We start from the raw sequence: 23825 nt of genomic DNA, 5'->3' as shown, positions 1-23825 counted from the left end.
TGTTCAGGGTGATGAGCTGTGTTGCTTTTACGCCAAACATAACGTTTTGCATTGTTGCCAAAAAGTTCAATTTTGGTTTCATCTGACCAGAGCACCTTCTTCCACATGTTTGGTGTGTCTCGCAGGTGGCTTGTGGCAAACTTTAAACGACACTTTTAATGGATATCTTTAAGAAATGGCTTTCTTCTTGCCAATCTTCCATAAAGGCCAGATTTGTGCAATATACGACTGATTGTTGTCCTATGGACAGAGTCTCCCACCTCAGCTGTAGATCTCTGCAGTTCATCCAGAGTGATCATGGGCCTCTTGGCTGCATCTCTGATCAGTCTTCTCCTTGTATGAGCTGAAAGTTTAGAGGGACGGCCAGGTCTTGGTAGATTTGCAGTGGTCTGATACTCCTTCCATTTCAATATTATCGCTTGCACAGTGCTCCTTGGGATGTTTAAAGCTTGGGAAATCTTTTTGTATCCAAATCCGGCTTTAAACTTCTTCACAACAGTATCTCGGACCTGCCTGGTGTGTTCCTTGTTCTTCATGATGCTCTCTGCGCTTTTAACGGACCTCTGAGACTATCACAATGCAGGTGCATTTATACGGAGACTTGATTACACACAGGTGGATTGTATTTATCATCATTAGTCATTTAGGTCAACATTGGATCATTCAGAGATCCTCACTGAACTTCTGGAGAGAGTTTGCTGCACTGAAAGTAAAGGGGCTGAATAATTTTGCACGCCCAATTTTTACGTTTTTGATTTGTTAAAAAAGTTAGAAATATCCAATAAATGTCGTTCCACTTCATGATTGTGTCCCACTTGTTGTTGATTCTTCACAAAAAAATACAGTTTTATATCTTTATGTTTGAAGCCTGAAATGTGGCAAAAGGTCGCAAAGTTCAAGGGGGCCTGAATACTTTCGCAAGGCACTGTATCCATAGTGTGACAGCTCGCAAACATGCTGAATATCATCATGTCATAGACAGACCAGACTAAAACTGAACACAAACTAAACATACATTTGAAGTTTGAGAGGTCATAGACAGACCAGACTGAAACTGGTTGATAGTACAGGTTTAGACTGTCTGACTAAAATAACATTTTGAAACACACGAGTAGCATCGTTGGGTTTATCTTGATGATGGTTTGTATGGGTTTGTAGAGAATTCATTTTTGGGCAGACTATAGCTTCCATTCTGAAATATCTCTCTCAGTTCATATTAAAAATAGCTAAATATCCATGACAATAGTCAAATGTTTCTCATGTGACATTGCTGATGTTGACAAACAAACGGACAAATATTCCAACAAAATTCACACAGTTCATAAACAATAACAGTACACAGTCCTCGACATCACCACATTGTGTCTTCGCGATCCACAGCACGATGATGTCACCTCTAAAATGGTCTTATTCTTTCCACAGCAGAGTTATGTAGATCTAGATAATAGGCCTGATGATAAGACTTCTGTGTTGAAAACTCCAGGCCTGGAAGCCAACTGAGTCTGGAGAAATAAACAAGTTGTGTGAACTGAACCACCAGAAGAGAACAACACAGGGAGAGAGCTACACAGGGAGAGAACTACACACAGGGAGAGAACTACACACAGGGAGAGAGCTACACACAGGGAGAGGGCTACACACAGGAAGAGGGCCACACAGGGAGAGAACTACACACAAGGAGAGAACTACACAGGGAGAGAACTACACACAGGGAGAGAGCCACACACAGGGAGAGAGCTACACAAGGAGAGCGCTACACACAGGGAGAGAGCTACACAGGGAGAGAGCTACACACAGGGAGAGAGCTACACAGGAAGAGAGCTACACACAGGGAGAGAACTACACACAGGGAGAGAACTACACGGGGAGAGAGCTACACACAGGGAGAGAGCTACACACAGGGAGAGAGCTACACACAGGGAGAGAACAACACAGGGAGAGAGCTACACACAGGGAGAGAACTACACACAGGAAGAGAGCTACACAGGGAGAGAGCTACACACAGGAAGAGAGCTACACACAGGGAGAGAGCTACACAGGGAGAGAGCTACACAGGGAGAGAGCTACACAGGGAGAGAGCTACACAGGGAGAGAGAGCTACACAGGGAGAGAGAGCTACACAGGAAGAGGGCTACACACAGGAAGAGGGCTACACAGGGAGAGAGCTACACACAGGAAGAGAGCTACACAGGGAGAGAGCTACACAGGGAGAGAGCTACACACAGGGAGAGAGCTACACACAGGGAGAGACCTACACACAGGGAGAGAGAGCTACACAGGGAGAGAACTACACACAGGGAGAGAGCTACAAAGGGAAAGAGCTACACAGGGAGAGAGAGCTACACACAGGAAGAGAGCTACACAGGGAAAGAGCTACACAGGGAGAGAGAGCTACACACAGGAAGAGAGCTACACAGGGAGAGAGCTACACAGGGAGAGAGCTACAAAGGGAAAGAGCTACACAGGGAGAGAGCTACACAGGGAGAGAGCTACACAGGGAGAGAGCTACACAGGGAGAGAGAGCTACACACAGGAAGAGAGCTACACAGGGAGAGAGCTACACAGGGAGAGAGCTACAAAGGGAAAGAGCTACACTGGGAGAGAGCTACACACAGGGAGAGAGCTACACACAGGGAGAGAGCTACACACAGGGAGAGAGCTACACACAGGGAGAGAGAGCTACACAAGGAGGGAGCTACACAGGGAGAGAGAGCTACACACAGGAAGAGGGCTACACAGGGAGAGAGCTACACACAGGAAGAGAGCTACACAGGGAGAGAGCTACACAGGGAGAGAGCTACAAAGGGAAAGAGCTACACAGGGAGAGAGCTACACAGGGAGAGAGCTACACACAGGGAGAGAGAGCTACACAGGGAGAGAACTACACAAAGGGAAAGAGCTACACAGGGAGAGAGCTACACAGGGAGAGAGCTACACACAGGGAGAGAGCTACACACAGGGAGAGAGCTACACACAGGGAGAGAGCTACACACAGGGAGAGAGCTACACACAGGGAGAGAGAGAGCTACACAAGGAGGGAGCTACACAGGGAGAGAGAGCTACACACTGGGAGAGAGCTACACACTGGGAGAGAGCTACACACTGGGAGAGAGCTACACACTGGGAGAGAGCTACACAGGGAGAGGGAGCTACACAGGGAGAGAGAGCTACACAGGGAGAGAGAGCTACACAGGGAGAGAGAGCTACACACTGGGAGAGAGCTACACACAGGGAGAAGGCTACACAGGGAGAGAGCTACAAAGGGAGAGAGAGCTACACACAGGGAAAAACAGCTGCTGTAATTAATGACCAGTTGAGAAATAAGACAATCAAGGGAAGAGAAAGTATTCTCATCGCTGCAAAGTGTGTGCGTGCGCATGTTTTCCGTAATTCAAACAACATACCCTGTCGTTAAGCTAGATATTCCCTAAGCCAACAATTTCTTCCATACGTAATTAATGATCACAACTTCAACTTCCAATGAATTTCCTCATAGGTGAAAGTTCTCCTGAGAGAGAGAGAGAGAGAAGTGTTCAACACAACACCGCCTGGGAAAAACAGAGGAAGTGAGGAAACTGCCTCTCAACATAAAATCATAGAACAAAATGTTTTGGTCTGGGTGTTGTGCAAGTTTTAATCCTGTTACTTGATGCTAACCACAAGAATCCTAATTCATTATTAGAACCATTCAAACGGTAGCTGGCATATACAACATTAGATGGTGGGTGGTGAGGGAATGGTGGGTGGTGAAGGAATGGTGGGTGGTGAGGGAATGGTGGGTGGTGAGGGAATGGTGGGTGGTGAGGGAATGGTGGGTGGTGAAGGAATGGTGGGTGGTGAAGGAATGGTGGGTGGTGAGGGAATGGTGGGTGGTGAGGGAATGGTGGGTGGTGAGGGAATGGTGGGTGGTGAAGGAATGGTGGGTGGTGAGGGAATGGTGGGTGGTGAGGGAATGGTGGGTGGTGAAGGAATGGTGGGTGGTGAAGGAATGGTGGGTGGTGAAGGAATGGTGGGTGGTGGGGGAATGGTGGGTGGTGAAGGAATGGTGGGTGATGAAGGAATGGTGGGTGGTGAGGGAATGGTGGGTGGTGAGGGAATGGTGGGTGGTGAAGGAATGGTGGGTGGTGAGGGAATGGTGGGTGGTGAGGGAATGGTGGGTGGTGAAGGAATGGTGGGTGGTGAAGGAATGGTGGGTGGTGAGGGAATGCTGGGTGGTGAGGGAATGGTGGGTGGTGAGGGAATGGTGGGTGGTGAAGGAATGGTGGGTGGTGAAGGAATGGTGGGTGGTGAGGGAATGGTGGGTGGTGAAGGAATGGTGGGTGGTGAAGGAATGGTGGGTGGTGAGGGAATGGTGGGTGGTGAGGGAATGGTGGGTAGTGAGGGAATGGTGGGTGGTGAGGGAATGGTGGGTGGTGAGGGAATGGTGGGTGGTGAGGGAATGGTGGGTGGTGAGGGAATGGTGGGTGGTGAGGGAATGGTGGGTGGTGAAGGAATGGTGGGTGGTGAGGGAATGGTGGGTGGTGAGGGAATGGTGGGTGGTGAAGGAATGGTGGGTGGTGAGGGAATGGTGGGTGGTGAGGGAATGGTGGGTGGTGAGGGAATGGTGGGTGGTGAGGGAATGGTGGGTGGTGAGGGAATGGTGGGTAGATGTAGTACACGCAAAGTGGGATGTAGTACACACAGAGTGGGATGTAGTACACACAAAGTGGGATGTAGTACACGCAAAGTGGGATGTAGTACACACAAAGTGGGATGTAGTACACGCAAAGTGGGATGTAGTACACGCAAAGTGGGATGTAGTACACGCAAAGTGGGATGTAGTACACACAAAGTGGGATGTAGTACACACAAAGTGGGATGTAGTACACACAAAGTGGGATGTAGTACACACAAAGTGGGATGTAGTACACACAAAGTGGGATGTAGTACACACAAAGTGGGATGTAGTACACGCAAAGTGGGATGTAGTACACGCAAAGTGGGATGTAGTACACACAAAGTGGGATGTAGTACACACAAAGTGGGATGTAGTACACACAAAGTTGATGTAGTAACAACACGCAGAAGTTCCCCCTTAACAGTCAACTTCCTACACCATTCTATGATGCATGACTGCCCCTTTTCATTTTACCTGTCTGATGAAAACACACACACACCATTCATGCATGCACACACACACACAACACACACAGACACAAAAAAAACACACATACACACACAAACACACGCAGGGTCTTACCCATGATGAAGTCGTTGGTCAAGTATAAGAAGTAGACAGGGCAGGGGATGGTGACCACCTGTCCTGTATTGGCGCTGGGCCAGCAGGCCACCTTGTCCCACATCCCACTGCAACCTGGGGGAGAGAGGGGGAGGTGGGGAAGGAGGGAGGGGGAGGAGAGGGAGGAGGAGGGGGATCTTGAAATAATAACCAACGTGCTCACTCAAAGATAAGCCTTAAAAACAGAGATAACCTTTTAGAGTTATGTCCTTTTCCTTCACGATGTTCAAACTCATAGAAGGAGAGAGGGGAGTGGGGATGGGGGAAGGAGAGAGGGGAGTGGGGATGGGGGAAGGAGAGAGGGGGAGGCAAGTGAGAGGAGGAGGAGGGGGAGAGAAGGGGAGAGCGAGAGAAATATGGATTAGAGGAGGAAAGGTAGATGGAGAGAGAAAGAGACAGACAGACAGACAGACAGACAGACAGACAGACAGACAGACAGACAGACAGACAGAGACAGAGAGACAGAGAGACAGACAGGCAGAGACATAGACAGAGACATAGACAGACAGAGAGAGAGACACACACAGTGAGACAGAGACAGAGAGACAGAGACAGAGAGACAGAGACAGAGAGACAGAGAGACAGAGACAGAGAAACAGAGAGAGAGAGAGACAGACAGGCAGAGACAGACAGAGACATAGACAGACAGAGAGAGAGACACACACAGTGAGACAGAGACAGACAGAGAGAGAGAGACACACAGAGTGAGAGAGAGAGACAGAGAGATAGACAGAGAGCGAGAAAGATAGAGAAAGAGAAAGAGAGAGACAGACAGAGAAACAGAGAGAGAGACAGAGAAAGGCTCTTGAAAACCCTGTGTGATTGATGATCTCCACATTTACAAAGAGATTAAAGATGATTCATGTTCTCCTGTGTGCAGAAAAAACTAACCCACACTGTGAATGTTTGTATGTTTCTAGGACAGCCAATCAGTAAAATCTAAGGTCACATCACATAGAGTTAACTACAGATGTAGGATCTTAATTGGAGCCAGTTTGCTACAGAAGGAAAATAATCCTGCAGCAACAGGAAATTATATTTTTTTTGTGGATAATAATTAATGGACATTTTTGTAGGGGTTGATATTTTTTTAGTAAGGGAAAGATCAAGTCTGAAATCTCAAAGTGGAAATTAAAAACTTTTTAAACCTCCAATACACTACAAATTTGACATTTCTTTCATTGCTAGAAGGTTCTCATGTAACAGGGTGATCAAATGAATATCCTACATCTGTACATGGGCCAGTGTCTTGCCACATAACTTTAATAACCAACAAGCTCTCACAGCCTCAGAATTAGACGTTCATACATGTTTTTTTCTTCCAAACGTCACATTTCATGGTGTGTTTTAAGATTAAGTTTAGCCATCAACTCTGAATTTTTAAGGTTAGGGTTCAGTTTAGGCATTAACTTAAAAAGTTTGAGATAAGGCTTAAAACAAAAATCTCAAAAATGACTTTCTATCAAACATGCAACCTTTTGGTATCAGAGGCAGATGTTGTAAAATAACCCATGAAATGCTTCATAAAACACGGTCATAGGCCGATGCTATTGATACTATTATTTTGTTTCATATCTCAGTCAAAAATGGAGTATTTTAGCTCTCACACCGAAGTCGAGAAAAGCAATCCAGAGAATTGTCAAAAGGGAGGAAATACACCTGCGATCACTTTTCAAGCCACTTTCATCGTCTGAAAAGGCAATTTGCGAGTTGCCCCTTGCCGTATTACCCTGAGGATTTCTTTGTGTTGGAATCAACAGAATGTGTACATGGAAGAAACTGCATCTAAATTAAAATGATAACGAATGCTAAATTACTTTTATTTTTTTATAAATAAGGCAGGGGAATAGTCAGTGTGTGCATCCCAAATGGCCCCCTATTCCCTACATTCCCTGGTCTGAAGTAGTGCACTACGTAATGAATTGGGTGCCATTGCAGACGCAACCAGTAAGTGTTGTCACCCACATGTGGTATGACATCGCATCACCAAGCCTCGGGATGCGTGACACAATTGTGAATAAAGTCTAACTCCAGTCAGTATCCATCATCAGAGTGTCTCTATTAAAAAAACACTGTACGAGGTGTATAACATCTCTGCAGATAAATTGTTGATGAGAATCTATTGCGTTTCAAAGCTACTCAAGGCACACCCAGTAGACTAAAGAACAGAGGCGCAACATGGTTCACATCTTCTAACGACAGGATCCGACTGCGTTGAACGTTTGTCTGAATGAATCTAACACATAGCTTGTAAAAGCCATGAGAAGATGTACTGTTTATAAGACCTAAAAGGGATGTGCAGGTTACATGGTGAAACTCTTTATAGGTAGTACATAGTAAAGTACTGATTGATACAACTTATAGATGACTAAAGGACATGTACAAATACCAAATACTGTAATGTAACTGGTATAACGCACGCACGCACGCAACGCAACGCACACACACACACACACACACACACAGAATTTACCTGTTGTCATGTTTTCTAACTGGGCCATGCACGTCTCTCTCTCCTTGTCCATCTCCAGCATGATGTCACATATCTGAATGGACAGCATCTGTGGGAAGACAATGTGACGTACGTCAGTGTGACATAGAAGAGGGGAACCATGCTTGTAATAATGAGAAACCTTGAGACCTGAAGACTTTGTGTTACAGTAGTTCCCTTTAGCCAGAACATCCTCCTAAGACAGCCTGCATAGCAACGGCTTGCTATCTCAGGAGGACATTTTGGCTACCTGATCTTATATGCCAAGGTTTTAGTTTAAACGGGCTAACTACAGTAACACAGTCTTGTGACACAAAGGAGACCCGAGTTTGAACCTCTATCGGTCACATTTGCCTGGGTCTGTCAGCTAGTAAACAACTTCGTGTTGAGCCTGTAATGCCCTTATCCAATGTAAATATCTGAGATGTGATATCACATTTGACAAACGACTCGTGAATCATAACCACCAAACAGTTAACGCCCCTCAATGGATGAATTATGAAAAGCTCAAAGCAAAAATAACCGTATCCATCACCTCCGGAAAGTGGAATGAAAGTACCGACTGGTCGTCTGAAATCAATCTGAAGAGACGCATGAAGATGTCAGACACACACATTGTGAACTTCAATCAAACCTTTGATGTTTTGACTTACATTACATTTCTTTGAGAAAAGCCGTAAGGCTGAAACATCAAGTCTCTGATATATCCCCTCCTCCTTGTTTTTTTTGTCTATAGTATGTAGCCCTATGATAAATAACATATTCCTCAAGTCTTCAAAACAACATGAATTTCACATGATCGCAAGTGAAATTTTTTTTTTTTTAAATAAACCTGTTTTCATATGATCACGTGATCTTATGTGAAGTTAATCCGATAACGTGACAACATCTAAAGCGACATGTGAACATAACACTAAAACATGAAAACGTGATCATATGTGAAGTGTTCCAACAAAAAAAACACGTTTTCACCTGATTTCACATGTGAAATTTCAAGTGAAATCACATGACATTTTCCGCTTGTGAAATCATGTGGGGGGGGTTTTCTGTAAGGAGTGTTTTCTGGGAAAAACTAAGTCATGGATCATCGTCAGCCATCACCTTAGCTACTTCCATCTGTGGCCAATTTCACTCTTGGCATCATTGACTTTATTTTTTTTTTATCAGAGATACTCCGTTCCAACAGAGTGAAGAGCCAGGACCCCATCAGAATATATTTCAACAGACCCCCACTATAATAAATATGTTTCAGTAGATTAGACGAACTGACTTGTTGGAAAGGTTGCATCCTATGACGGTGCCACGTTGAGTCATTGAGCATTCAGTGCGGGCCATACTACTGCCAATGTTTGTGTATGGAGATTGCATGGCGGTGTCCTCAATTTTACACACCTGTCAGCAACGGGTGTGGCTGAAATAGCTGAATCCACTCATTTACAGGGGTGTCAATGTAGAGTACCAGTAAAAAGTTTGGACACGTCTACTCATTCAAGGAGCTTTCTTTATTTTTACAATTTTCTACATTGTAGAATAATAGTGAAGACATAGAAAACTATGAAATAACACACATGGAATAATGTAGTAACCAAAGTGTTAAACAAATAAAAATATATTTGAGATTCTTCAAAGTAGCCACCCTTTGCCTTGACAGTTTTGCACACACTTGGCATTCTCTCAACCAGCTTCACCAGGAATGCTTTTCCAACAGTCTTGAAGGAGTTCCCACATATGCTGAACATTTGTTGGCTGCTTTTCCTTCACTCTGCGGTCCAACTCGTCCCAAACCATCTCAATTGGGTTGAGGTCGGGTGATTATGGAGGCCAGGTCATCTAATGCAGCACTCCATCACTCTCCTTCTTGGTGAAATAGAACCTACAAAGCCTAGAGGTGTGTTGGGTCATTTTTCTGCTAAAAAACAAATGATAGTCCCATTAAGCGCAAACCAGATGGAGTATTGCTGCAGAATGCTGTGGTAGCCATGCTGGTTAAGTGTGCCTTGAATTCTAAATAAATCACTGACAGTGTCACCAGCAAAGCACCCCCACACCATCACACCTCCTCCTCCATGCTTCACGGTGGGAACTACACATGATGAGATCATCGGTTCACCTACTCTGCGTCCCACAAAGACACGGCAGTTGGAACCAAAAATCTCAGAATTTGGACTCATCAGATCAAAGGACCGATATCCACCGGTCTAATGTCCATTGCTTGTGTTTCTTGGCCCAAGCAAATCTCTTATTATTATTGGTGTCCTTTAGTAGTGGATTCTTTGCAGCAATTCGACCATGAAGGCCTGATTCACGCAGTCTCCTCTGAACAGTTGATGTTGAGATGTGTCTGTTACTTGAGGGTGCAATTTCTGAGGCTGGTAACTCTAATGAATGCATCCTCTGCAGCAGAGTGAATAATGATGTACTGTTATTTCCCTTTGCTTATTTGAGCTGGTCTTTTACCAAATAGGACTATCTTCTGTACACCACCCTACTATCTTCTGTACACCACCCCTACTATCTTCTGTACACCACCCCTACTATATTCTGTACACCACCCCTACTATCTTCTGTACACCACCCTACTATCTTCTGTACACCACCCCTACTATCTTCTGTACACCACCCCTACTATATTCTGTACACCACCCCTACTATCTTCTGTACACCACCCTACTATCTTCTGTACACCACCCTACTATCTTCTGTACACCACCCTACTATCTTCTGTACACCACCCCTACTATCTTCTGTACACCACCCTACTATCTTCTGTACACCACCCCTACTATCTTCTGTACACCACCTCTACTATCTCCTGTATACCACCCCTACTATCTCCTGTATACCACCCCTACTATCTTCTGTATACCACCCCTACTATCTTCTGTACACCACCCCTACTATCTCCTGTATACCACCCCTACTATCTCCTGTATACCACCCCTACTATCTCCTGTATACCACCCCTACTATCTCCTGTTTACCACCCCTACTATCTTCTGTATACCACCCCTACTATCTTCTGTATACCACCCCTACTATCTTCTGTATACCACCCCTACTATCTTCTGTTTACCACACCTACTATCTTCTGTATACCACCCCTACTATCTTCTGTATACCACCCCTACTACATTCTGTTTACCACCCCTACTATCTTCTGTATACCACCCCTACTATCTCCTGTACACCACCCCTGCTATCTTCTGTATACCACCTCTACTATCTCCTGTATACCACCCCTACTATCTCCTGTATACCACCCCTACTATCTTCTGTATACCACCCCTACTATCTTCTGTACACCACCCCTACTATCTTCTGTATACCACCCCTACTATCTTCTGTATACCACCCCTACCTTGTCACAACACAACTGATTGGCTCAAATGCACTGAGAAGGAAATAAATTCCACAAATGTACTTTTAACAAGGCACACCTGTTAATTGGAATGCATTCCAGGTGACTACCTCATGAAGCTGGTTGAGAGAATACCAAAAGTGTGCAACGCTGTCATCAAGGCAAAGGGTGGCTACTTTGAAAAATCTCAAATATGAAATATACTTTGATTACTACATGATTCCACATGTAACCAGCTAGCAATTCATTTCTCAGCTACAGTTTGACTTGTGTCCTGTCTGACAGTGAAAAGTAGCTAGCTCTTACTATAGCTTGGACTATGGAGTAGCTAGCTAGCGAGTGTTGCAAAAGCCCATTGCATGCATTGTAAGGTAGCAGCGTGACAATTTAAAACACTAATGTGTTTTGTGGAAACATTTAGGACTGGCATTTGGACCTGAGCTAACCATCCGTTAACTAGTTACCTTCTGTGTCGAGGTCTCACTGTAATAATATGTGACCGACTGTAGACCCCACTACAATAATGTTTCAGTAGACCCCACTACAATAATGTTTCAGTAGACCCCACTATAATAATGTTTCAGTAGACCCCACTACAATAATGTTTCAGTAGACCCCACTATAATAATGTTTCAGTAGACCCCACTACAATAATGTTTCAGTAGACCCCACTATAATAACATGTTTCATTAGACCCCACTATAATAACATGTTTCAGTGGACCCCACTCCGATAATATATTTCAGTAGACCCCGCTTAAACAATGTTTCAGTAGACCCCACTCCGATAATATATTTCAGTAGACCCCGCTTAAACAATGTTTCAGTGGACCCCACTCCGATAATATATTTCAGTGGACCCCGTTTAAACAATGTTTCAGTAGACCCCACTCCGATAATATATTTCAGTGGACCCCACTCCGATAATATATTTCAGTAGACCCCGCTTAAACAATGTTTCAGTAGACCCCACTCCGATAATATATTTCAGTGGACCCCGCTTAAACAATGTTTCAGTAGACCCCACTCCGATAATATATTTCAGTAGACCCCGCTTAAACAATGTTTCAGTAGACCCCACTCCGATAATATATTTCAGTAGACCCCGCTTAAACAATGTTTCAGTGGACCCCACTCCGATAATATATTTCAGTAGACCCCGTTTAAACAATGTTTCAGTAGACCCCACTCCGATAATATATTTCAGTGGACCCCACTCCGATAATATATTTCAGTGGACCCCACTCCGATAATATATTTCAGTGGACCCCGCTTAAACAATGTTTCAGTAGACCCCACTCCGATAATATATTTCAGTGGACCCCGCTTAAACAATGTTTCAGTAGACCCCACTCCGATAATATATTTCAGTGGACCCCGCTTAAACAATGTTTCAGTAGACCCCACTCCGATAATATATTTCAGTAGACCCCGCTTAAACAATGTTTCAGTGGACCCCACTCCGATAATATATTTCAGTAGACCCCCCACTCCATTAAATCAGACCCCACCACAGTCCTCCAGCGGTTTATCTGATTTATAGCCATTACTTTGCTGGATGAGACTCTTCAGCTGTGACATTAATCAAATATATATGACCGGGCTGTTGTTAGACAGAGAACCATCCAACCAACCAACTATACAGGGATATTTTTAGAACCAGCCCATATGGCTGGAGGTCCCTCGGACAGACTCCCACAAGGAGACAACTGGAGTTTGAAGCAGTGTGATTGTAGTGCTGGTGATGTAAAACCTCCATAGAGACCCTCTAGTCTATTCTCTCTCCCCCATTAAGAGGTGGAGGCAGACAGTGTGATTGTAGTGTTGGTGATGTAAAACCTCCATAGAGACCCTCTAGTCTATTCTCTCTCCCCCATTAAGAGGTGGAGGCAGACAGTGTGATTGTAGTGTTGGTGATGTAAAACCTCCATAGAGACCCTCTAGTCTATTCTCTCTCCCCCATTAAGAGGTGGAGGCAGACAGTGTGATTGTAGTGTTGGTGATGTAAAACCTCCATAGAGACCCTCTAGTCTATTCTCTCTCCCCCATTAAGAGGTGGAGGCAGACAGTGTGATTGTAGTGTTGGTGATGTAAAACCTCCATAGAGACCCTCTAGTCTATTCTCTCTCCCCCATTAAGAGGTGGAGGCAGACAGTGTGATTGTAGTGTTGGTGATGTAAAACCTCCATAGAGACCCTCTAGTCTATTCTCTCTCCCCCATTAAGAGGTAGAGGCAGACAGTGTGATTGTAGTGTTGGTGCTTGAGGTGATGGAGGATAAAATGGCCCTTTATAGTGCACTCCTTTTGACCAGGACCCATTAGGGCACTATGTAGGGGACATAGTGAATAGGGTGCCATTTTGGACACATATCCATGTTCTCCCTCCCATTAAGAGGTTGAAGTTGAGGCAGTCAGTGTGTTGTTAGCTGTGACAGCCAGAAGTGATGGAGGAGCTCCATGATGGAACGTCTCTGTCTGTCTGTCTGTCTGTCTGTCTGTCTGTCTGTCTGTCTGTCTGTCTGTCTGTCTGTCTGTCTGTCTGTCTGTCTGTCTGTCTGTCTGTCTGTCTGTCTGTCTGTCTGTCTGTCTGTCTGTCTGTCTGTCTGTCTGTCTGTCTGTCTGTCTGTCTGTCTGTCTGTCTGTCTGTCTGTCTGTCTGTCTGTCTGTCTGTCTGTCTGTCTGTCTGTCTGTCTGTCTGTCTGTCTGTCTGTCTGTCTGTCTGTCTGTCTGTCTGTCTGTCTGTCTGTCTGTCTGTCTGTCTGTCTGTCTGTCTGTCTGTCTGTCTGTCTGTCTGTCTGTCTGTCTGTCTGTCTGTCTGTCTGTCTGTCTGTCTGTCTGTCTGTCTGTCTGTCTGTCTGTCCTGTCTGTCTGTCTCTCTCTCTCTCTCTCTCTCTCTCTCTCTCTCTCTCTCTCTTCTCTCTCTCTCTCTCTCTCTCTCTCTCTCTCTCTCTCTCTCTCTCTCTCTCTCTCTCTCTCTCTCTCTCTCTCTCTCTCTCTCTCTTCTCTCTCTCCTCTCTCTCTCTCTCTCTCTCTCTCTCTCTCTCTCTCTCTCTCTCTCTCTCTCTCTCTCTCTCTCTCTCTCTCCTCTCTCTCTCTCTCTCTCTCTCTCTCTCTCTCTCTCTCTCTCTCTCTCTCTCTCTCTCTCTCTCTCTCTCTCTCTCTCTCTCTCTCTCTCTCTCTCTCTCTCTCTCTCTCTCTCTCTCTCTCTCTCTCTCTTCTCTCTCTCTCTCTCTCTCTCTCTCTCTCTCTCTCTCTCTCTCTCTCTCTCTCTCTCTCTCTCTCTCTCTCTCTCTCTCTCTCTCTCTCTCTCTCTCTCTCTCTCTCTCTCTCTCTCTCTCCATCTGAATTGATAACATCAAGAGTAATTACACTGTAAAGGGGTTACTGTGAATTTGATAGTGGCTTACAGGCAGCTCGGTACCTAGTAAAAAATCAGTACACCTACTGTAATATAAATATGGTATCAAAGCAAGTACTGTGTAATGACACAGTACAATCAGTGGCAGCTCATCCATTAGGACGTTAGGGGTGGTGCCCCATTTGTAATTGGTTGATAAAAGTGAAAAAAAATAATCAAATAAAAATAAAATATATATTATAACATTCAAGGATTATGTTTAAAAAAGTGTGGATAATTTGTATACATTTTTCATTTTTGTCTTGTTTTCAAAACAAGCTGTTCAGATACCTACTGCTTAGCCATCAGCAGCTCTGGGCATTCGGCCTGCCGTCCAGCGCTTGCCAGCTATTACATTGCTTGCTATTGGGGCGGTGGACTGCCGCAATGAGATTGCATCACATTATTTTCACAACACAAAGTAAATGGACCATCCGGGGGGTTGTTGAAATGAACACACAGGCTCTATCAAGTATTAAACAGTTTGCGCTAAAGAGAAAATTGCAATGAATTTGTGAATAAATAATCATGACAGTGAGTGGGAGGAGCTTACTAGCTCGCATGCCAATCAAGTCTAACTCAAATTACTGCCGAGCTCATCGTTCTTGTGACCAGGGTTGGGTAGGTTAAATGTAATCTGGTACAGTTACTTGTCACCTGTCCAAAATTGTAAACAGTAACGTGATTTGTAACGTAATTTACCGGATTACCCAAACTCAGTAACGTAATCTGATTACGACATCCTGATTATTACTTTTAGAGAATTTACCCCTTAAGGAGGTGCAGGTTAGAGTTTTTTTTTGTCATGAATCTTGTTGAGGCAGCTCTGACGAGTGGTCACTAGCTGGCACAGACACAAAGTCAGAAAATCTGATTCTAAACCTAACAATAACCTTCAAACTACACTATGCAGAAATCGCTCCACCATTTCCCGGTTGCAAAAATTCTAATGGTTTGCCTAATTTCACTTTATGTGACAAATCAAGCATGTATAGTGTGCAGAATCATTATACCATCTAAACCACTGTGAATATATTTTCTAAAACCAAAAAATCTATCATTTTCAGCTGTTTGAAGCTGGTGTTCATAACCCAAAGTAAAAAGACAAAGTTTAAGAACGGGAATCATAGAAATTGTGATCTATCGCTTCTTCCATTTGCTTTCAACGAGAATGACAGATCTATTGAACCTTTATTTAACATGGCAAGTCAGTTAAGACCAAATTCTTATTTTTCAATGACGGCCTAGGAACAGTGGGTTAACTGCCTTGTTCAGGGGGCAGAACGACTGATTTGTACCTTGTCAGCTCGGGGGATTCGATCTTGCAACCTTTCGTTTACTCTTCCAACACTCTAACCACTAGGCTCCCTGCCACCCCATCTATGACTCACATTTCTCTATGATTTTGGTCAGGTCCCCAAAACATTACGCCTAACCCTAACGCTGAAATTATTTATACTGACGTACATTTAAAATCAAATTCTTTTAGAATTTCACTCATTTAGTATTTTACTGGGTGACTTTCACTTTTACTCGAGTCGTTTTCTTCTAAGGTATCTTTACTTTTACTCAACTATGGGTACTTTTTCCACCATGGCTCATTGCTTCGAGTTGAGAAAATAAACGTTGCTCTTGGAATGGCATGCTTTGTTTAAACTGCTGTTTAAGTCCATAAAAATTGCGCAAGTTTGAGCATGTTTCCATTAGGCCTATGGAATTTGTTTATTTATTAAATCAGCACGAATTAGATTGAGCAATAAAAGCCCCAATCGTGGTCTTCTTAAATTAAACTTGTTTTTGACAGGCTGGAGCACAATACCATTGGGGGAGTTTAGAAGGTAGGAACTCCCTCAAACTTTTATTCAATAGGCTGGGATCTGAACTACACAGCTGTTGCATGAGCACATTTTATATTGGCTGTCCACTGGGGCATATTCATTATGCCGATTCTGTTGCAAAGCGTTTCTTAAACGGAAGCAAACGAAACCAAACCGGGAGGGACCTACCTACCTGAATTTGTCCAATAGAAACTCTTGTTTTGTTCCGTTTGCTTCCATTTGGTTCTTAAAACGGTAAACGGTTTCCTTAATGAATACACCGGTTATCTTAATGAATACACCAAAAACAATGTCGCAAAAACAATGATTGATAGGAAGCTTAAATGTATTCAATTCAGCCATTATTTGGTTAAAATAAACATATACATTTGTGAACAGCCATCCACAACAACCACAATCCGTAAGGCGCAAAAAACCTAAATGAGAGAGCTGCAGTATGATTCACATCAATGCGCTATGTAGAGCTCAATAATAAATTAAATCCATATCGCCCGTAGGCTACACCCCAGCTTGTCATCCTTACCTCCAAGCCTTTATTGAAGTTGGATAATCTTTGGATGCCGACAGCAGTCACACCATTGGTAGACATGTATTGAACCTTGTAGCCTTACAAAAGCCTACTCCTGCTCTTTTCCTGAGATCCATCAAACACATTGGTGTGTGAGCATCATAGTGGTGGTCTCTCTGACTTGTGGTCAGCCTCGCTCAGACTGAAAACAAATTCACTGCTGATTTGAATGTCAATGAGAACAAAAGAATGGTGTCAAATATTTTTTTGAGCAAACAGCCTTTCTGAATATAAAAGTAATCCTACAAAGTAATCATCTAGTTTTTCAAAAGTATCTGTAATCTGATTACAATATTTTTGCTGGTAAAGTAACAGATTACAGTTAATTGTTTGGTAATCCATTACATGCAATCTGTTACTCCCCAACCCTGATTGTGACATTATGCTAGCTAGCTATCCAACCTGGTCTCAGAGCATTGCGTATTATTCTGTAGGTAAATTGGCGACAATGCATTTAGCATGACATGTTACGGTTGGTATAGTTATATAAAACAGATGGTTACTTAAAGCATAAACGAAAGTAGGGTGGTTGGGTCAGGGTGGATGGGTGGGCGTATAATGCGAACGTCTAGCAACCCAAATGTTGGGAATTCAAATCTCATCACGGCCAACTTTAGCATTTCAGCAGCTTTTAAACTACTTACTACATTTTAGCTACGTTGAAACTACTTAGCATGTTAGCTAACCCCTCACCTAACCTTAACCATTTAACCGAACTCTTGAACATAACCCCTAGCCTAGCTTAAAGTTAGCGAGCTAGCTAACATTAGCCACCTAGCTAGGATTCATAATATATCCTACGTTTTGCAAATTCGTAACATATAATAAGTTTTTCAAATTCGTAACATATAATAAGTTTTTCAAATTTGTAACATATAATAGCAATAGTAATTCGTAACATATCATACAAAATAGGTGATGAACATCCACAAATTAATACGTTAATATGTAAGATATGATACTAAATCTCTCGGAGTCTCTCAGATTTACATACAGAATGATACGAAAGGCTCTGAGACTAGGTTGAGCTATCCACGGTCAGATCACATGTTTGAAGCTGTGCTCGTTGTGTTTTCCCTGTGCTTGTGTCACCAATGTAATGAACATGCTGCTGCCTGCTCATTCAAATTATAGCACTTTTGGTAATCAATACAGCCGCAGAGGTGATTCTGTTTATACATACAAAACTGAAATAAGTTTATTTATGCTTTTGTTCAAATGCACAGACCAATTTACACTCAGTGGACCGTTTATTAGGTACACCACCCCATTCACGAAAATGGATCGCTCCGACATGCAGGCATTAGGGATGGGGGTGTGAGAATGCGGGTCTGGGCAGGTGAGATGTAGTCATTGTATTTGTGTATTTGTCTGTAAATTGTTGTTCGTATTTCTGAGCTTGTATGTATAATTAAATTAAATTAAAAATGTTTAAAAAGCAGGCATTGAGGTATTCAGTTACTGTTCGATTGAAAGTTAGAATGGGCAAAACGAGGGACCTAAGAGACTTTGAGCGTGGTATGATCGTCAGGTGAGCCGGATCCAGTATCTCAGAAACGGTCGCCCTCCTGGGTTTTTCAGGCACAACAATGGCTAAGGGTTTACCGAGAACGGTGCGACAAACAAACAAAAAACATCCAGTCAGCGGCAGTCCTGTGGGCGAAAACTGCCCGTTGACGAGAGTGGTCGAAGGAGAACGTCAAGAATCGTACAAGGCCACAAACAGGCAAATAACAACAGTGGTGTGCAGAACGGCATCTCAGAACGACATCTCAGAACTCATCAATCCTTGTCACAGATGGGCTGTTTGCAGCATTACGACCACAATGGGTTCCAAGACTATCGCATAAAAACAAGAAGAAACAGCTCTCTGGTCATCCAACACAGGACAACACTGGACAACACTGGACAATTGAGGAGTGGAAAAACACTGCCTGGTCTGACGATGGCAGAGCTTCATTTCATTTTATTTTATTTATTTATTTTACCTTTATTTATCTAGGCAAGTCAGTTAAGAACAAATTCTTATTTTCAATGACAGCCTAGTAACAGTGAACGACAGACAGCCTTACCTTGTCAGCTCGGGGGTTTGAACTTGCAACCTTCCGGTTACTAGTCCAACGCTCTAACCACTAGGCTGCCGCTCATGCTGATGGCAGAGTCAGGATTTATCCATAAACAACATGGCTCCATTCTGCCCGATGTCAACGGTACAGGCTGGTTGGCGATGATGTAATGGTGTGGGGAATGTTTTCCTTGTACACGGTACAGGTCTCTTGATATCAATTAAGCAACGATTGAACGCCATACCCTAAAGAATTCAGGCTATTGTGGAGGCAAAGGGTGGTCCGACCCGGTACCAGAAGGGTGTACCTAATATACTGACCACTGAGTGTATATGGATATTTTTTTATAAATAATAGGGACAATGTGACATTGAGATCAACATTTCAAAATGATTTGAAACAAAAAAATAAAACAGATTGTCATGCAGTTCCACATGTGTACTTAGAGGAATATATGCAAATAGACCGATAACTCCACCTATACAACAACACAGGTCTATTACTATACATCCTTTACAACACCTAGGTCTAGGACTATACAACAACGCAGGTCTAGGACTATACATCCTTTACAACAACACAGGTCTAGGACTATACATCAACACAGGTCTAGGACTATACACCCTATATAACAACACAGGTCTAGGACTATACAACAACGCAGGTCTAGGACTATACATCAACACAGGTCTAGGACTATACAACAACACAGGTCTAGGACTATACATCAACACAGGTCTAGGACTATACAACAACACAGGTCTAGGACTATACAACAACGCAGGTCTAGGACTATAAAACAACACAGGTCTAGGACTATACAACAACACAGGTCTAGGACTGTACAACAACACAGGTCTAGGACTATACAACAACACAGGTCTAGGACTATACATCAACACAGGTCTAGGACTATACATCAACACAGGTCTAGGACTATACAACAACACAGGTCTAGGACTATACAACAACGCAGGTCTAGGACTATACATCCTATACAACAACACAGGTCTATTACTATACACCCTATACAACAACACAGGTCTATTACGATACATCCTATACAACAACACAGGTCTATTACTATACATCCTTTACAACACCTAGGTCTATACAACAACACAGGTCTAGGACTATACACCCTATATAACAACACAGGTTTAGGACTATAAAACAACGCAGGTCTAGGACTATACATCAACACAGGTCTAGGACTATACACCCTATATAACAACACAGGTCTAGGACTATACAACAACGCAGGTCTAGGACTATACATCAACACAGGTCTAGGACTATACAACAACACAGGTCTAGGACTATACATCAACACAGGTCTAGGACTATACAACAACACAGGTCTAGGACTATACAACAACGCAGGTCTAGGACTATACATCCTATACAACAACACAGGTCTAGGACTATACAACAACACAGGTCTAGGACTATACAACAACACAGGTCTAGGACTATACAACAACACAGGTCTAGGACTATACAACAACACAGGTCTAGGACTTTACAACAACGCAGGTCTAGGACTATACAACAACACAGGTCTATTACTATACACCCTATACAACAACACAGGTCTATTACGATACATCCTATACAACAACACAGGTCTATTACTATACATCCTTTACAACACCTAGGTCTATACAACAACACAGGTCTAGGACTATACACCCTATATAACAACACAGGTTTAGGACTATAAAACAACGCAGGTCTAGGACTATACATCCTATACAACAACACAGGTCTATTACTATACATCCTTTACAACACCTAGGTCTATACAACAACACAGGTCTAGGACTATACACCCTATATAACAACACAGGTCTAGGACTATACAACAACACAGGTCTAGGACTATACAACAACACAGGTCTATTATTATACATCCTTTACAACAACACAGGTCTATTACTATACATCCTATACAACAACACAGGTCTATTACTATACATCCTATACAACAACACAGGTCTAGGACTATACATCAACACAGGTCTTTTACGATACATCCTATACAACAACACAGGTCTATTACTATACATCCTATACAACAACACAGGTCTATTACTATACATCCTATACAACAACACAGGTCTATTACTATACATCCTATACAACAACACAGGTCTAGGACTATACATCCTTTAAGCAGGGTTCATACAGACATTGGCAGGTCAAATTCAAGGACTTTCAGGGACTTTAAGCACTTAATTGTGATTTTTTTAAGGACCTCAATATTATACAATATGTAATATAATTTATATAATTGTACATATAAGGTGTACAAAACATTAGGAACACCTGCTCTTTCCACGACAGAGACTGACCAGGTGAATCCAGGTGAAAGTTATGGTCCCTTATCCACTTCTATCAGTGTAGACGAAGGGGAGGAGACAGGTTAAATAAGGATTTTTATGCCTTGCGGTAATTGAGACATGGATTGTGTATGTGGGCCATTCAGAGGGTGAATGGGCAAGACAACAGATGTAAGTGCCTTTGAACGGGGTATGGAAGTAGGTGCCAGAAGCACTGGTTTGTGTCAAGAACTGCAACACTGCTGGGTTTTTCCACACTCAACAGTTTACCGTGTGCATCAAGAATGGTCCACCACCCAAAGGACATCCATCTAACTTGACACAACTGTGGGAAGCTTTGGAGTCAACATGGGCCAGTATCCCTGTGGAACGCTTTCGACACCTTGTAGAGTCCATGACCCGATGAATTGACGCTGATATAAGGGCAAAATGGGGTGCAACTTAATATTAGGAGGGTGTTCCTAATGTTTTGTACACTCAATGTAGAACCCCCCCCCCCCCTCCCCCAAAAAAACATGACAACACATTGATATTCAAATTATTATTACATTCTAAAAGATGTGAGAGTAATGTGGCCATTGCCTGACTAAATAAGTTGGACGCATGGCTTTTTTTCTGTAGCCTATGTGGTCGACGCAGGCACACAAAAAACCATTATTAGCATTAATCTCTCCAGTTGAATCGCACCATCGCTGTTTTATTAATGAGAAAGTTACCCCCCCAAAAAAAGCAGGTTCCTTTTTATAATGGAAGGATTTGCATGGAAAGCAAATTCGAAGCCAACGTTTAGATGCTGTCGTCCTCATAAAAACAGCAACGTGGTTTTACCACAACCGAGTAGTTTAACACCCTTCAAATGAAGCGACGGGAAACAAACAAAACTGGTCACATCTCTCACCAAAAAAGAAAAACGGATCAAAAATGAAATCAAAGATAATTATAAGGGAGCAGGAGAACTTATAAATTGGCTACAATAATTACAAGGATTTTTCAAGCACCAAATTGAGGAAATGTCTGATTTTCAAGGTAGGACCTTATTCCAGTACTTGAATTTCTGAGCTCCAAGTTTTTAAGTAGGGTATTTCAAGTCCCTTGTTTTGTTTAAAATTGCAGGTGTAACATGGAAAAGAAAATGTATTTGTCATGTTTTTTTTATTTACTAGATCATATTGTCAATAAAGTCGTTCGCATGCTTCAGTTCAGCTAACCGAACGAGAGCGCGTGTATACTCCCTTAAAATACCTACGCTTTAACATGTTTGTCCATTTTGAGACGCCGTAGCCGGTATACACTTCCTCAAAATATTCCAAATTATTCCGAATTAAATTAAGATAATTCATATTTTTTTGCAGAGGAGATCTCACTGTGACTAAGATGTTTGGTGCAGTATTTCTAAATAATAATAAAAAAATGTGCATGAAAATGAGTTGTCTCTCGTTGAATGTCAACAAAGACTTTATGGAAGAATCCGTACTGTTGACCAATCACCGACGAAGGGGATACCGACTTCGGCTTGCCTCCAGAAAAAAACGTGTGCCTGAACAGCCGATAAAACCCTCACCGAAGTCCAAAAGGAACAAAAACATCACAAAATGTTGTCATAATATCTGCACAAACTCTTCCAAACGGGTTCGGCTGGGAAGCACGCGGACGCCTTAAACCCACTAGGCTATCTATAATTAATAGGAATAGCACTGGGTGTTGCACAATAGTCTGTCCTACACAATTGCACACAGTATATTCGGTGTACAATCCGAGGCACAAAAAAAATATGAAAACAGAAACACATTACCTTGATGCTTTCTCTGTTAAATCTAAGGAGACCCTGCAGACAATAACAGATGATCAACATCAATTCTCTAGTGATATTAGATCCAACGTGGCACAACTGTCTTCACCTGCACACCTGCATAACAAATGAGACACCAAAATATTCTTGACATTCCTCACAAACACTTTTTTTTCCCCCCAGCTCTTGGGCTGTTGTTGCATCGCATGCGTTATCACAACAGCTGTTCGTCACTTGACCGTCATTCATAAAATTCCTTCCTGGATCAGATGAAAATATCACGGCGTAACAAGAACAAAAAAGTAACGTTTTATGTCACACGATTTTAGACAAATCCGTCAAAACCCCAACCATGATAATGGGTTAAACATTTTAAATAAACACTGAATTTTATTGGATATAGCTGTAACAAGTTATCCAGAGTAGGAAATTCTCACTGATACCCTAGTTTATAGAAAGACCTATACATTTTCCCTAAGAAACAACCAGTAATTTGAAAACTTGGGTTAATAATTCTGTTGTGCTGCTTTGTTGAAAATATGACAACCCCCATTTGCATTGATGTGGCACTATAACCACATAGGAGTTAAATTAGTACAGCATTCTCATTCACGGGTTCAACAAATATAGCCGCTTACAAGGCACGACTCAAAATATGTTCATGAGCCATAAACAACAATACCATGCACCCATTAGTG

At 42.8% G+C, this 23825-nt stretch overlaps 1 protein-coding gene across 1 annotated transcript in view; it reads right to left on the bottom strand.

Moving 5' to 3' along the window:
- The window catches only part of vipr1a (vasoactive intestinal peptide receptor 1a), a 113730-nt gene that overhangs the window by 73478 nt on the left and 16427 nt on the right, over positions 1–23825 (bottom strand). The window contains exons 2-3 of the mRNA XM_036986615.2: positions 7752–7839; positions 5240–5353 (exon numbers count right to left, since the gene is read on the bottom strand). Coding sequence (XP_036842510.2) covers positions 5240–5353; positions 7752–7839 — 202 coding nt within the window. The remainder of the gene's footprint in view (positions 1–5239; positions 5354–7751; positions 7840–23825) is intronic.

This window comes from Oncorhynchus mykiss, chromosome 8 (genome assembly GCF_057628025.1).
Source record: "Oncorhynchus mykiss isolate SJ-2025 chromosome 8, ASM5762802v1, whole genome shotgun sequence".
NCBI classification, from domain to species: domain Eukaryota; kingdom Metazoa; phylum Chordata; class Actinopteri; order Salmoniformes; family Salmonidae; genus Oncorhynchus; species Oncorhynchus mykiss.
Note: the sequence above shows the minus strand (reverse complement) of the source record. Positions and strands in the feature narration are given on the sequence as shown.